Raw genomic sequence first — 14,660 nt, forward strand, 5'->3', positions numbered from 1 at the left:
CCTAGTAAAAAAACAGAGGATTGCCTCTCCAGTCCCTCTCAAATTTGAAATTGAGCTAATTGGTCCCTCTCAAAAAAAATTAGAGCAATTTAATCTCTACCAATTTCGAAGTAGCTACTAAGGACAATTAATCATGCCGTTAATGCCTTCCGTCAATTATACATAATTTCGATTGGTATGGTAACAACTTTAGCTTTCAATGTTTACATATTTTGTCATTTACACATTTACACAAATATTGTGGGATAAATTTGTTAAATTAGGACTAAATTGATAAAATATTTAAACTTTGAAGACTAAACTTAGTATTATATCAATCAAAATCATGTACAATTAAAGAAAAACATTAATGTCGTGATGCCCTTGGTTGCTCATTTCTGAAATTAATAGGGATAAATTGCTTTGAATTTTTTAGAGAGACCAATTTCGAAATTGAAAAAGATAGGAGAGATTTCAATTTTTGTTCAACAAAATATTGTACTTCTCAATATGGTAATTTCCAATTTCAATTTTTCAAATTACATAAATAATGGTTAAATCATATCTTCCATGAAAAGTAGACATCAAAATGTCTCAATTTATAATTTCATCCACCTCAGATCAGAAGTTGAACGTGGAGAAATTTTACCCCCACCAGCCCTCTCTGCATTTCCCGGCCTTTGGCTTGGGGTGCTTTGGGACCGCACTTTAGCCTTCGCAGACTCCGTGGCCGCCATATAATTCGGCACCATCATCAACCTCGGGCTGTTTGCTGCCGAGTGGTACGATGATTTCTCTTTAAGACACCGAAGGCTGGCTAAACGTAATTGCAGAGGCTCTCTAATGGAGTCTCTTTTATCAATGGAAGCCCTATTGTGACTCTCCCATTGCTTTGTTGCCCTCCGTCGATCGAGCCATTTCGTTGCTTCTTCGACCTCTTTTTCATCTTTATCCAATGTCTTGAAAGGAAATAATTATAGTACGTTAATTAAGATTTTGCGTATGCATATATTTAATGGGTTAATTGCACCATACATCCCTAAGTTATGGCAAAATTTTAAACTGATACCTAAACTTTAAAGCATTTTAAATGAGCCCTCAAACTATTAGCATGATTCTAATAAGACCTTTTGTCGGCCAAATATAAATCATATTTTTTTTATACACTTCTTAAATTAACCAAAACCCTCAAACTAGAGCAGTTCATTGGCCGGTAACCTCACTCCAATTCATCTTATTGATTAGTAATAATAAAAATATATAAATATATAAAAAATATTTTTATATTTTATAATTAAATTTAAATTAAAATGTTTTCATTTTTTTAGCAATAAAATGAGCCATTTGGATTGGTTCGGCGGACATAAAAATTATTTTTGAAATGAGCTTAGGCTTAACTTGACCATAACATCTTTAGCCCAAATTTTTAATCGCAAAATATGTCATCCTAATTTCAACACAAAGGATGTCAATTGAGTTAAATTACTCAATCCGCAAACCGTAATTAGAGGAGTACCTAAAGACGTTGGTTACCAAAATTGTTAACTATAATTAGAGTGCTAAACTGCTAATGTAACTCACATAGTAAAACCCCATGAAAAAAAGTTAAAGCACTTACGATGGACTTTCTCCTACGAACATCTTGCAGACATGGAGATTCCCAGGATGAGTTGGACTCAATAAACATGGCCGTTCTACACCCTTCATATGAAAGCCTCGCTCGTTGTTGATGGAGCAGCACTCGAACCAAAGATTGCATGCATTTTAGCGCCACCTTTGCTCGCCTTCTCACATTGTGCCCTCTCACTAAAGCTTGAAGCTTCACTACCCCTTTCAATGCTCCCAATGCTTTCCTTGCCTTTCACAAAAAAAACAAAAAAAATCATCAAAAACACTAAATAAACAGTTAATTATATACAGAGAGAGAATCTTTGACTTACTATGTAGCCTCTAAAAGCTGTTTGAATGACAATAGCAGCTTGGTTTTTTTCTCCAACAATGGCGTAATTGGAAGCTCTGCAATTAAGCCTAACGATGTTAACAGCTGCAATGGATTGTGATTTGGTTTTGGGTTTACGTTGTTGAGACCATTTAAATAGCCATCTTCTTTTCTCTCTTGTTCTGCAACTTTTTTTCTCGTTATCTTTAGCATTAGACCCGAGAGCCCTTTTCACCATTGACAACCACGAGGTCGGTGTTTTGTTTACCATGGTGAAAATGCAAGCGATAGGATGAAAGTGAAGGGATATATTAATAATAGGGAGGAAGAGAAGGTGATGGTGATGGTGGTGATGATGATGATGATGATGATGATTATCATCATTTTATTGCAGATTATGGAACAGGGTACGAGCTCCAATATACATCTGCAAACGGATAGGTGTATTTTAGAGTGCCACGTGAAAAAACAAATGGGGCACTATCATATATTTGTCATTAACAACTCTAATAGAGCTAAGGTACACAAGATAACATGAGAAAGAAAAAACTAGAGCATTTAATGGCTTGCACACAGAGCAGACCCCATTTGGGAGCAGCAAATAGAGCAGAGATTGAAACAGGGATTAGGTTATTTATGTTCTCGCATTGAAAGAATTTTCCTCTCAAAATTGAATTATAAATTTTTAAAATTTCATAATAAAAAAGTATAAAGGAGGATTTTTTTTTGTTTTAGCTATTCAATTTATTCTTTTTTGTCACTAACAGTTACTCGTAAACAAGGTTAAGTCGATTTTTAAAATTAACATAATTGTAATTTTAATCCTCAAATATTTATATATTGTTTTAGTTTAGTTTTGATTCTAAAATTAACATTCAACTTTTACACATTATTTAATTTAACCTTTTTAAATTTCGTTTTCCGCCTACAAAGCTAAAAACATCAAACAATTTTATCAGCTAAATTTGATTAAGAAATACCAAACTCAAAAACACTAAAATATCCAAAAACATAATTCACTTTTACTGTTTTTTTTCACTTATGATACTTTGATTCTCCATCATTGGGTTGGGTTGAAAATATCGATTTCATAAGATTCATGCTTGAATCATTTAACAGTTATTGTCATCGCCATCATTCTTTAGCATCTCCTGTAAACGTAGAGAATTTACAATTCACTCACTAAATTTTTAAAATTAAAGATCAAATTAACACATTACATAAATGTTGATAGTTAAATTGTTATTATACCAATTTTAAAACTAACACCTCATATTTTCATTTGTCATTTAATGATTAGTGACCGAAAAAAAATCAAATGAGTGATTATTGATATAAGTGTATATATACTTATTTAAAGAAAATGCCGTTTCTTAGAATGCTTCAAATATCTCTGGTAATCATTCAACTCACTGAGTTGATCAATAACCGGTTCAAAACCAGTCATTATTTGGACATTACCTAGTAATGCAATGTCATGTCATGAAAATGCAGCACAACACAAAGCTAACTTTGAACCAATGCTAGTAAAAGAAAAACATCCAAAAGGAAAAGCATCATCCATTAGTAGATATAACTCAAAAAATGTGTACTAGAAGTACCACATCATCATTCACAGTCTTTAATTGCCAGATAGTGTCAAATTCTGTCCAAGATTAGAGAGCAATAATGCATAACATTGTTCGAAAAGTCTCGAAGTTCCATCAGAATTCTCTATGTACCGCAAAGTTGCGTGGATAAACAAAAGACAAGACTCCTATGGTAAACGAAGATGCCGAAACATAGCAGCAGCAGTGGACGATATATATGTAGATCAGCAAGAGCAACAGGGGGAAACATCCTTACATGGGTGTGTATGTATTTAAATAAATATATATATAAACTTGGAACTAAAATTGGTTCAGAGTGAATGATTTAGTACGAGGGAAGGCGAGGAGCTCGTGGCCGAACTGGGGTCTTTGATGGGCTGATCCTGTTCATACACAACACCGAGGTTTTCACTTAAAAGGCAACAGATATATATATACTTTTTATCGATATTTGGATAGAAATTACGGTGAAACAAAAAAAAGAAAACCGAGAGAATATATCATTACGACAACTGATGGGAGAATCGGGAATCTGACCTTATAGGCAATGATCCCAGAACCACACCACTACAGTTGAGAGCAGCAATCGCACTTTCCGCCTGCAGGTGAATACGAGAGAACTCAATCTTTCGTTCATCAACACTGAGGTAACCCAATCTCGGGATGACTAATAGGCATTAAATATCACTTCCAAAGTTTAAACCCTTGTTGAAACACCGATAACTTTTCCAATAAGCCAACGTAGGTTCAATAAGCCCCTATACTAGAAATTAAATTGCATTTTGCCTCCTCTACTCAAAAAATAGACAAATTAGTCCCTATATGTTAAACCAAAGAGCAAATTGGTTCTTTTTGTTAAAAAATATATTCATTTATACTGTCAAAAACTGACATGACTAACAAAATAACCAGACAATGACACATGGCAAGCGACATGTACCCCATACTGATATACATTAACCAATTTTTAATGGTAGAAATGGATAAAAATTTTAACAGAAAGGCCACTTTCCTCTTTAATCTAACATATAGAAACTAAGTTGCCCTTTTTTTGAGTAGGGGAACAAAATGCAATCCAACTCCTAGTACAAGAACCTCCATGATATACCCTACGCAGTAACACCTACTATACTAGAATTCAACAGTTAAATCGAGTTTTTTGCTTTCGAATTTAACCCATGAAAACAAAAACCACAGCTCCCAAGAGAATGCACTCCTCCTATGGGGAATACTGACCTGCTAGCCAAAACTTTCAGATCTAAAGGTCATGCACTCGTATACCGCATTAAAGCCTCGATAAACAAGGGAAAAGTTGTTCAGTCACATTGCATGAATGAAGAGGAAAAAAACAATTACCATTGCAAACTCGACGAAAGCAATGCGAGTTGAATGCTGATAGTCCCCAAGCAGCCTTAGGCGATAAACCTGCATCAGACAGGTACTCCCTTTAAATGCATCCCGATAGGTTTTGTCGTAATAAATAGTAAAACAGAACACCAGAGTTAAACAAACCTCCCCACAGACTGTTTCGAAAAAGAGTTTAACATCAGCTTGAGTAACCTGCAGTATGCAAAATCGAATAAAAAAAATTTTGAAGGGTTATTTGCAATCGGGATCGTTTTTATATTCAATATTATAAAATGCAAAAAAGCTTCTCACCTTCTTGTCAATGTTTGTACAATAGATAGTTCTCGCACAAATTTGACGCTCATCCTCGTTCTGAAATCCAAATAACAAATGCTGTAACGGGCCAAATACATAAAGAAAATGTATCAACAAGTTCTGGTATAATAAATTTACGACAATCAGCCTCACCCTTGGCAAAAATGTTGGGTTAACAGGTGCAATAGCTGTTTTCGAAGGAAGCACCCTAACTGGATAGAATCCAAGCATAGTCCCCGCCAGGTTCAGTGCAGCTTGCGCACCTTCTGCATAGTAAAGAATGTAAATACCACGTTTATCCCCTAAAGAATGAAACAAATAACCATGGTTGATCATCACCTTCATCAGTAAACTCGATAAAAGCAAAACGAAGTACAGAGTTAGGATCACCACATATGCGACAGTCAACCACCTTCAGAAAGAAAAAGTACATTCAGACAGGTTGTTTTCGATAAAACTGCAAAGACGAGCAATGAAAATAACATCACCTGCCCACAACCCACAAATAAACCGGCAAGCTGCTCCTCCGTGACCTGCATCCCAACAAGTGATGACAAAACTGAAACAGAAGAATTCGATTGCAGCATGCAAACAAAGCTGAAAATGCCAAATAAATAAACATACCTGGTGGTCGATATCAGACACATAAACAGTCCTACGGATAACCTCTTCTCTTTGAGCCATACTTGTCCTGCTGTTCGATTTCCGTTTCCCTTGACCTAAAATTTTCTTCTGAGAAAAACGAAATGAATGAACAAAATCCATGATATCATACGGAATTTCGCTAATATTCGGAATTTAAGCTTTCGTACGGTTTAAAATGTACATAACATAAAAGGATAACCTCTGCTCAACCAAATTTGTTCAATTAAATCCTATTTCATCTATTCCATTATTGAGAAAACAGATACACAATATAGTCACTGCACATTGGATATAGGGTGAGACCATCACACAAACTCGAATAATTCAGTTTTTTTAAGTTATCAGCCAAAAAAACCCTAAAATAAGAACCAACCCTACCAAGCATAAGTCCAATACAGCAATAATACTCACAAAGCAAATCAATTTCCTTATACAAAATGTACACTAAGCATCAATGAAAATAACTGGGGGTTTTGGTGACATACCCTTTTACCACCACCATTGCAATTAGCATTACCATTCCTTGAGATGTTGTTATTGTTGTTTTGAAAAGCAATATTGTTAGTGTGAAACCCACCATTGAGTCCATTGTTAACAAGGGAGTGAGGTACAAACTCTTCAGCCATGGGGTTAAGCTTAGAGAACAGTTCTTGTAACTCCCTCATATCTCTTTTGAAACTATCCCCAAGCTCATCTTTACCACCACCACCGTTGGTTCCACCGATCTTGTTGTACAACCCTTGATCGTTGTCGTGTAAGCTCAGATCGGTTGTTGACCGAAGCTTTGACTGATCCTGGTCGTTTGACGTCACTGTTGCAGCCGCCGTGTCTTGATTCGAAGCATTCTCAACAACAGCCATGGCCTGATGGTTAGATTAGATTATCCCTATTATTTAAATAAAAAAAGTCCCTTTTTTAGCATCTGATCAAAAACAAAAATAAAAACCCAGAATTTATAAACCCAAACAGAGAAATTTTAAAAGCAAAAATAGAGTTTTGAAATGTTGGGTATAATTATATAAAAATCTGTTTCAGAAACTAAGCTAAAGCTACAATAATCTCCATTGATGAAAAAAAAAACTAGAACCCGACCTTGAGATCACCGCGAAGAACACGAAATTGAAATGAATTAACAGCAAAATATTAGCATTTTAAATCCATACCTAAACTTTAAAGGATTTTAATTGAGCCTTCAAACAATTAGCATGATTCTAATAAGGTCTTTTGTCAGGCTAATATAAATCATTATTTTAATATTTTTATAATTAAATTTTAATTTTTTTTAACAATAAAATGTACCATTTGGGTGGATTTGAGCCCGCATGAAAATTAGTTGTAAATTGAGTCCAGGCCCCGTTTGGCCCATTATATTTTTATCCTAAACGTTTAAATTAAATGATAATACGTATTTAATTAGAGTGGAATCACGTTCTCTTAATTTCAACTGTACCAATGTTAATTGAGTTAAATTATTCAATTTATTAGAGTTGAGCTTCGATCGAATCGAGTAAAAATTTTTTAAATTATTCGAGTTCACAAGTCCTATTTTATCATCTTAATTTGATTTGAAATTTTTTTGAATCAAGTCGAATGAAATGAAATTTGAGTCAAGTTTAATCGAGTTAAATTAAAATATTGTTACAGTATAACTAATCCCATATTAAAGCTTTGAAACCATATATATTTGAAAACTTTTTCAAATCTAAATAAAAAATTTAATAGTATAAACTTAAACCATTAATTAACCTTTTAGGTATTCAAAATTTTATTTTAGAAATTTTTAAAATTTAAATTTCTTTATGTATTTTTTAGAATTTTTAGAATATTTATAATTTTTAAAAATATATAAATTTTGAAAATTTTATAAATATGTTGAATTTTAAAATTAATTTTAAATTTTTTGTAATTTTATTGAGAGATATCAGCTTACCAAAAGAGTTTTTACATCAACCTGTTATTCCAATTATTTGAGTTATTCAATCATAAAATTCAACTCAATTCAATTAACTCGAACTTCAATTTTTTTTCGATTTTTCAGAATCGAATTAAGTTTTACTCAATGCTAAAATCGTAAATGATAAATATATTTGTGCTGCACTACATATAGTATATAATAATTAATCTTAAAAGAGTACCTGAAGACGTTCGTTACCAAAATTATTAAGTAGAACACAGTAAAACCAAATGAAAAAAAGTTAGAGCACTTACGATGGACTCTCTACTACGAACATCTTGCAGACATGGAGATTCCAACGATGAATTTGATTCAATAAACATGGCCCTTCTACATCCTTCATATGAAAGCCTCGCTCGTTGTTGATGGAGCAGCACTCGATTTGAACTCGAACCAAAGATTGCATGCATTTTAGTGCCACCTTTGCTCGCCTTCTCACATTGTGCCCTCTCACTAAAGCTTGAAGCTTCACTACCCCTTTCAATGCTCCCAATGCTTTCCTTGCCTTTCACAAAAAAAATTTCATCAAAAACACTAAATAAACAGTTAATCATATAGAGAGAGAGAATCTTTCACTTACTATGTAGCCTCTAAAAGCTGTTTGAATGACAATGGCAGCTTGGTTTTTTTCACCAACAATGGCGTTATTGGAAGCTCTGCAATTAAGCCTAACGATGTTAACAGCTGCAATGGATTGTGATTTGGTTTTGGGTTTACGTTGATGAGGCCATTTAAATAGCCATCATCTTTTCTCTCTTGTTCTGCAGCTTTTTTTCTCGTTATGTATAGCATTAGACCCGAAAGCCCTTTTCGCCATTGACAACCACGAGGTCGGTGTTTTGTTTACCATGGTGAAAATGCAAGCGATAGGATGAAAGCGAAGGGATATATTAATAATAGAGAGGAAGAGAAAGTAACGGTGATGGTGATGGTGACCATCATCGTCATCATTTTGTTGCAGATTATGGAACAGTACGAGCTCCAATATATATCTGCAAAAGGATAGGTGATTTTTCGAGTGCCATGTGAAAAAACACATGGGGCACCGTCATATATTTGTCATTAACAACTGTAATAGAGCTAAAGTATACAAGATAACATGAGAAAGAAGAAACTAGAGCTTTAATGGCTTGCATACAGATTAGAACCCCTTTGGTTTCACGTGTTATGAGCAGCAAATAGAGCAGAGATGGAAACAGGGATTAGGTTTTTCTATGTTTTCTGGCATGGAAACAAAATGCCCAGATGGAGAACTTTTTTTCAGTGCTAAAAATTGAATTATAAATTTTTGAGATGTGATAATAAGGACTTTATTATGTATTAATTTATGATTTTATTATTTTTTTAAAGGATTAAAGTAGATTTTTTTTTATTTTAAGGGCAAAGCATAGTTTTAATTATTTATAAGAGGCTAGAATTGTAAATTTTCAATTTTAGGGGGGTCACGGCCCTACCTACCTCTTTGTATTTTCCCATGTTTTCTGGGTCTACAAGATGAACAAGCGTTGATGTTTCTCTTTTGGTAAACTATGTTAGTGGTTACTCAATTATTAATAAATTTTCTTTTGGCTATTCAATTTGTTCTTTTTGGCCGCTAACAGGTTATGCCAACTTTTAAGATGAACAGAATTGTAATTTTAATCCTCAAATATTTATACATTGTGTCAATTTAATTTTGATTATAAAAAAATTAACACTCAACTTTTATGCATTGTTTAATTTAATCTTTTTTTGCAATTTTGATTCCCTTATCAACTACATTTAATTAAAAAATACCAAAATTGAACGCTAAAGGCTAAAATAATTAGATCTTGGATATTGATTTCATAAGGTTCATGCTTGAACCGTTTAATATTAGTTCAACTAAGCTACTTACTTTTGTCATTGTGATCTCCATCGTTGTTTACCATCTCCGATGAATGCAAAGAACTTCACTACTCGTTTAAAGAGTAAATGGGTTAGTGATCAAAATTGCTATTTTACCAAATTTAAAAACTGACATCTCATATTTTCATTAGCCATAATAAAAATCAAATAGATAAATGAGTATTTTATAACTTTACTAATCAAAAAATACTTTACCAATAATTAGATGACTATAAGTGTAATTTTTTTTTAAAGAAAATGCCTTTTCTTAGTATGCTTCAAATATCTGTGGTAATCATTCAACTCACTGAGTTGATCAATAACCGGTTCAGAACCAGTCATTATTTGGACATTACCTAGTAATGCAATGTCATGTCTTGAAAATGCAGCACAACACAAAGCTAACTTTGAACCAATGCTGGTAAAAGAAGAACATCCAAAAGGAAAAGCATCATCCATGAGTAGAAATAACTCAAAAAATGTGTACTAAAAGTACCACTTCATCATTCACACAGTCTTTAATTACCAGATAGTGTCAAATTCTGTCCAAGATTAGAGAGCAATAATGCATAACATTGTTCGAGAAGTCTCGAAGTTCCATCAGAATTCTCTATGTACAGCAAAGTTGCGTGCGTGGATAAACAAAAGACAAGACTCCTATGGTAAACGAAGATGCCGAAACATAGCAGCAGTGGACGATATATATGTAGATCAGCAAGAGCAACCGGGGGAAACATCTTTACATGGCTGTGTATGTATTTAAATATATATATAAACTTGGAACTAAAATCAGTTTGGAGTGAATGATTTAGTACGAGGGAAGGCGAGGAGCTCGTGGCCGAACTGGGGTCTTTGATGGGCTGACCCTGTTCATACACAACACCCGAGGTTTTCACTTAAAAGGCAACATATATATATATACTTTTTATCGATATTTGGATAGAAATTACGGTGAAAAAAAAAAAAGAAAACCGAGAGAATATATCATTACGACAACTGATGGGAGAATCGGGAATCTGACCTTATAGGCAATGATCCCAGAACCACACCACTACAGTTGAGAGCAGCAATCGCACTTTCAGCCTGCAGGTGAATACGAGAGAACTCAATCTTTCGTTCATCAACACTGAGGTAACCCAATCTCGGGATGACTAATAGGCATTAAATATCACTTCCAAAGTTTAAACCCGTGTTGAAACACCAATAACTTTTCCAATAAGCCAACATAGGTTCAATAAGCCAAACAGAGGAACAAAATCCACAGCTCCGAGGAGTGTTATCTATGCAGTAGGTAAAAATACCATGCAGGCCCCTATACTAGAAGTCAAATTACATTTTGCCTCCTCTACCCAGAAAATGGACAAACTAATCCTTTTACGTTAAACCAAAAAGCAAATTAGTTTTTTTTTGTCAAAATACATTCATTTGTACTATTAGAAACTAGCGTAACTAACAGAATAACTAGACAGTGCCACATAGCAAGCCACATGTACCTTATATTAATGTCCATGGACTAGTTTTTAACAGTAGAAATGGATAAAATTTTTCACAGAAAGGCCACTTAGCTCTTTGATCTAACAAATAGGGACTAATTTGCCAATTTTTTGAGTAGGGAAGCAAAATAAAATCCAACTCCTAGTACAAGGGCCTCCATGGTACTTTTACCCTATGCAGTACCACCTACTATACTAGAATTCAACAGTTCAATCGAGTTTTTTGCTTTTGAATTTAATCCACGAAAACAAAAACCACAGCTCACAAGAGAATGCACTCTTCCAAAGGGGAATACTGACCGGCTAGCCAAAATTTTCAGATCTAAAGGTCATGCACTTGTATACCTCATTAAAGCCTCGATAAACAAGGGAAAAGTTGTTCAGTCACATTGCATGAATGAAGAGGAAAAAAACAACTACCATCACAAACTCGACGAAAGCAATGCGAGTTGAATGCTGATAGTCCCCAAGCAACCTCAGGCGGTAAACCTGCATCAGACAAGTACTCCCTTTAAATGCATCTCGATAAGTTTTGTCGTAATAAATAGTAAAAACAGAACACCAGAGTTAAACAAACCTCCCCACAGACTGTTTCGAAAAAGAGTTTAACATCAGCTTGAGTAACCTGCAGTATGTAAAATCATATAATAAAAAATTTAAAGGGTTATTTGCAATCGGGATCGTTTTTATATTCAACATTATAAAATGCAGAAAAGCTTCTCACCTTCTTGTCAATGTTTGTACAGTAGATAGTTCTCGCACACATTTGACGCTCATCCTCGTTCTGAAATCCAAATAACAAATGTTTTAACGGGCCGAATACATAAAGAAAATGTAATAAGTTCTAGTATAATATATTTACGACAATCAGCCTCACCCTCGGCAAAAATGTCGGGTTAACTGGTGCGATAGCTGTTTTCGAAGGCAGCACCCTAACTGGATAGAATCCAAGCATAGTTCCTGCCAGGTTCAGCGCAGCTTGTGCACCTTCTGCATAGTAAAGAATGTAAATACCATGTTTATCCACTAAAGAATGAAACAAATAACCATGGTTGAACATCACCTTCATCAGTAAACTCGATAAAAGCAAAACGAAGTACAGAGTTAGGATCACCACATATGCGACAGTCAACCACCTTCAGAAGAAAAAAGTACATTCAGATAGGTTGTTTTTGATAAAACTGCAAAGACGAGCAATGAAAATAACATCACCTGCCCACAACCCACAAATAAACCGGCAAGCTGCTCCTCCGTGACCTGCATCCCAACAAGAGATGACAAATCCAAAACAGAAGAATTTGATTGCGGCATACAAACAAAGCTGAAAATGCTGAATATATAAACATACCTGGTGGTCGATATCAGACACATAAACAGTCCTACGGATAACCTCTTCTCTTTGAGCCATACTTGTCCTGCTGTTCGATTTCCGTTTCCCTTGACCTAAATTTTTCTTCTGAGAAAAATGAAATGAATGAACAAAATCCATGATATCATACGGAATTTCGCTAATATTCAGAATTTAAGCTTTCGTACAGTTTAAAATGTACATAACATAAAAGGACAACCCCCACTCAACCAAATTTGTTCAATTAAATCCTATTTCATCTTCCCCGTTATTGAGAAAACAGATACACAATGTAGTTACTGTACATTGGATATAGGGTGAGACCATCACAGGAACTTGAATAATTCGATTTTTTTAAGTTATCAGCCAAAAAAAAACCCTAAAATAAGAACCAACCCTACCAAACATAAGACCAATACAGCAATAATACCCACAAAGCATATCAATTTCCTTATACAAAATGTACACTAAGCATCAATGAAAATAACTGGGGGTTTTGGTGACATACCCTTTTACCACCACCATTGCAATTAGCATTACCATTCCTTGAGATGTTGTTATTGTTGTTTTGAAAAGCAATATTGTTAGTGTGAAACCCACCATTGAGTCCATTGTTAACAAACGAGTGAGGTACAAACTCTTCAGCCATGGGGTTAAGCTTAGAGAACAGTTCTTGTAACTCTCTCATATCTCTTTTGAAACTATCCCCAAGCTCATCTTTACCACCACCACCGTTGGTTCCACCGATCTTGTTGTACAACCCTTGCTCGTTGTCGTGTAAGCTCAGATCGGTTGTTGACCGAAGCTTTGACTGATCCTGGTCGTTTAACGTCACTGTTGCAGCCGCCGTGTCTTGATTCGAAGCATTCTCAACAACAGCCATGGCCTGATGATTAGATTAGATTATCCCTATTATTTAAACAAAAAAGAAAAGTCCCTTTTTTAGCAACTGATCAACAACAAAAATAAAAACCCAGAATTTATAAACCCAAACAGAGAAATTTTAAAAGCAAAAATAGAGTTTTGAAATGTTGGGTATAATTATATAAGAATCTGTTTCAGAAACTAAGCTAAAGCTACAATAATCTCCATTGATGAAAAAAAAAACTAGAAACCCACCTCGAGATCACCGCGAAGAAGACGTAATTGAAATGAATTAACAGCAAAATAAAACAGAGTCTGATAGTCAAGAAAAAGGAATTTTTTTTCCTATTTCTGACAGTTTCTGTAATTTTTTACTTTTTCTCTTTTTGTTTCTACCACTGTTTCACAGTGATTTATCTGAGAAAATAAAACAAACACGTCAAATGATGATGCCTTCCATAAACGCTGAGCTTAAATTTTTTTTAAAAAAAATAATTTTTTGGTTGTTTGTTGAAAACGTGAAATGTAATAATAATAATAATCTCAAAATAAATAAATAAATGAATATTCATGTCCATGTATGACATGCGATTAAATATGCATGTATGTGTGATGATGTTCTTTAGGCTACATCCATTTGTATAATGAGGTGTCGAGTGGTGATTGGACAATGAGTTTTTTTTTACCTGCTGTACCTGTCCCTCCGTACTGGTGTCCTAAAACTATGGACAATTGGACCGGTCGATGAGGGGGTGTTTCGGTAAATTCATACGAATTTTACGGAGTAGTTGTTGTGAAGCAAATGTTTTTCTCTTCTTTTGAAGGTATTGTGAAGGAAATGTTGACTTGGATTTTGGAAGAGCCCCTGATTTTTATATTCCATTTCCTATTACAGTAATTATATTTAAATACCAACCTTGGTTTTGTCAAATTGTGAGGACTTGGATGAATTTAAGTGAACTTTTAGGCTCCAATTTTATGGAAGGTAAAAATATTGATAGAAATTTTTACATGTCCAATCAAGCTTTACTTAGGATTTAATCGAAGTTTAATGTGATTTTTAGTCGAGTTACTCTCATGAACTTAAAGGTTCGGTTTGTAATTCGAGAGAGTTTGGATGATAATCTTAACCTCGAGAATTGGACTTGATTAAAAAGTTAAACTTGCTTAAAATATGGGATGGATCCGAGCTTCAATTGTCAAAACCTAAACTCGACTTGTTTTTAAGTTTATATAATATATACGGTTATTTAAACACTTTATTGAGTTGGTGTTACTATTAACCAAACCACCAATTCATTTATGAAATTACAAAAATATA

At 34.2% G+C, this 14,660-nt stretch overlaps 3 protein-coding genes across 6 annotated transcripts; all 3 read right to left on the reverse strand.

Annotated features, from left to right (window-relative positions):
• Positions 1–364: 364 nt before the first annotated feature.
• LOC105801875 (protein IQ-DOMAIN 16) lies at positions 365–2,412 on the reverse strand. Its single transcript, XM_012633213.2, has 3 exons — positions 1,920–2,412; positions 1,598–1,837; positions 365–938 (listed from the first exon to the last, which is right to left on the reverse strand). The coding sequence occupies exons 1-3, from the start codon at positions 2,187–2,189 to the stop codon at positions 579–581; spliced, it is 870 nt and encodes a 289-aa protein (XP_012488667.1). The 5' UTR covers positions 2,190–2,412; the 3' UTR covers positions 365–578.
• A 1,079-nt stretch (positions 2,413–3,491) lies between these two features.
• Positions 3,492–7,057, reverse strand: LOC105785041 (polyadenylate-binding protein-interacting protein 11). Of its 4 annotated transcripts, none has more exons than XM_052623271.1 (11): positions 6,978–7,057; positions 6,300–6,700; positions 5,794–5,901; positions 5,658–5,702; positions 5,509–5,581; positions 5,323–5,435; positions 5,167–5,226; positions 5,020–5,067; positions 4,864–4,932; positions 4,045–4,106; positions 3,492–3,890 (listed from the first exon to the last, which is right to left on the reverse strand). In XM_052623271.1, exons 2-11 carry the CDS (start codon positions 6,672–6,674, stop codon positions 3,833–3,835), a joined length of 1,011 nt encoding a protein of 336 aa, XP_052479231.1. In that variant the 5' UTR covers positions 6,675–6,700; positions 6,978–7,057; the 3' UTR covers positions 3,492–3,832. The 4 variants fall into 4 exon arrangements, with proteins under 4 accessions (XP_052479231.1, XP_052479232.1, XP_052479230.1 ...); XM_052623272.1 differs by having other exon boundaries at positions 5,794–5,898; positions 6,907–7,030; XM_052623270.1 differs by having other exon boundaries at positions 6,907–7,030.
• Positions 7,058–10,102: 3,045 nt separating this feature from the next.
• Positions 10,103–13,804, reverse strand: LOC105801873 (polyadenylate-binding protein-interacting protein 11). Its single transcript, XM_052623274.1, has 11 exons — positions 13,595–13,804; positions 12,984–13,384; positions 12,476–12,583; positions 12,340–12,384; positions 12,191–12,263; positions 12,005–12,117; positions 11,852–11,911; positions 11,705–11,752; positions 11,548–11,616; positions 10,656–10,717; positions 10,103–10,500 (listed from the first exon to the last, which is right to left on the reverse strand). The coding sequence occupies exons 2-11, from the start codon at positions 13,356–13,358 to the stop codon at positions 10,443–10,445; spliced, it is 1,011 nt and encodes a 336-aa protein (XP_052479234.1). The 5' UTR covers positions 13,359–13,384; positions 13,595–13,804; the 3' UTR covers positions 10,103–10,442.
• Positions 13,805–14,660: the final 856 nt, after the last annotated feature.

Source organism: Gossypium raimondii, chromosome 11, assembly GCF_025698545.1.
Source record: "Gossypium raimondii isolate GPD5lz chromosome 11, ASM2569854v1, whole genome shotgun sequence".
Taxonomy (NCBI): domain Eukaryota; kingdom Viridiplantae; phylum Streptophyta; class Magnoliopsida; order Malvales; family Malvaceae; genus Gossypium; species Gossypium raimondii.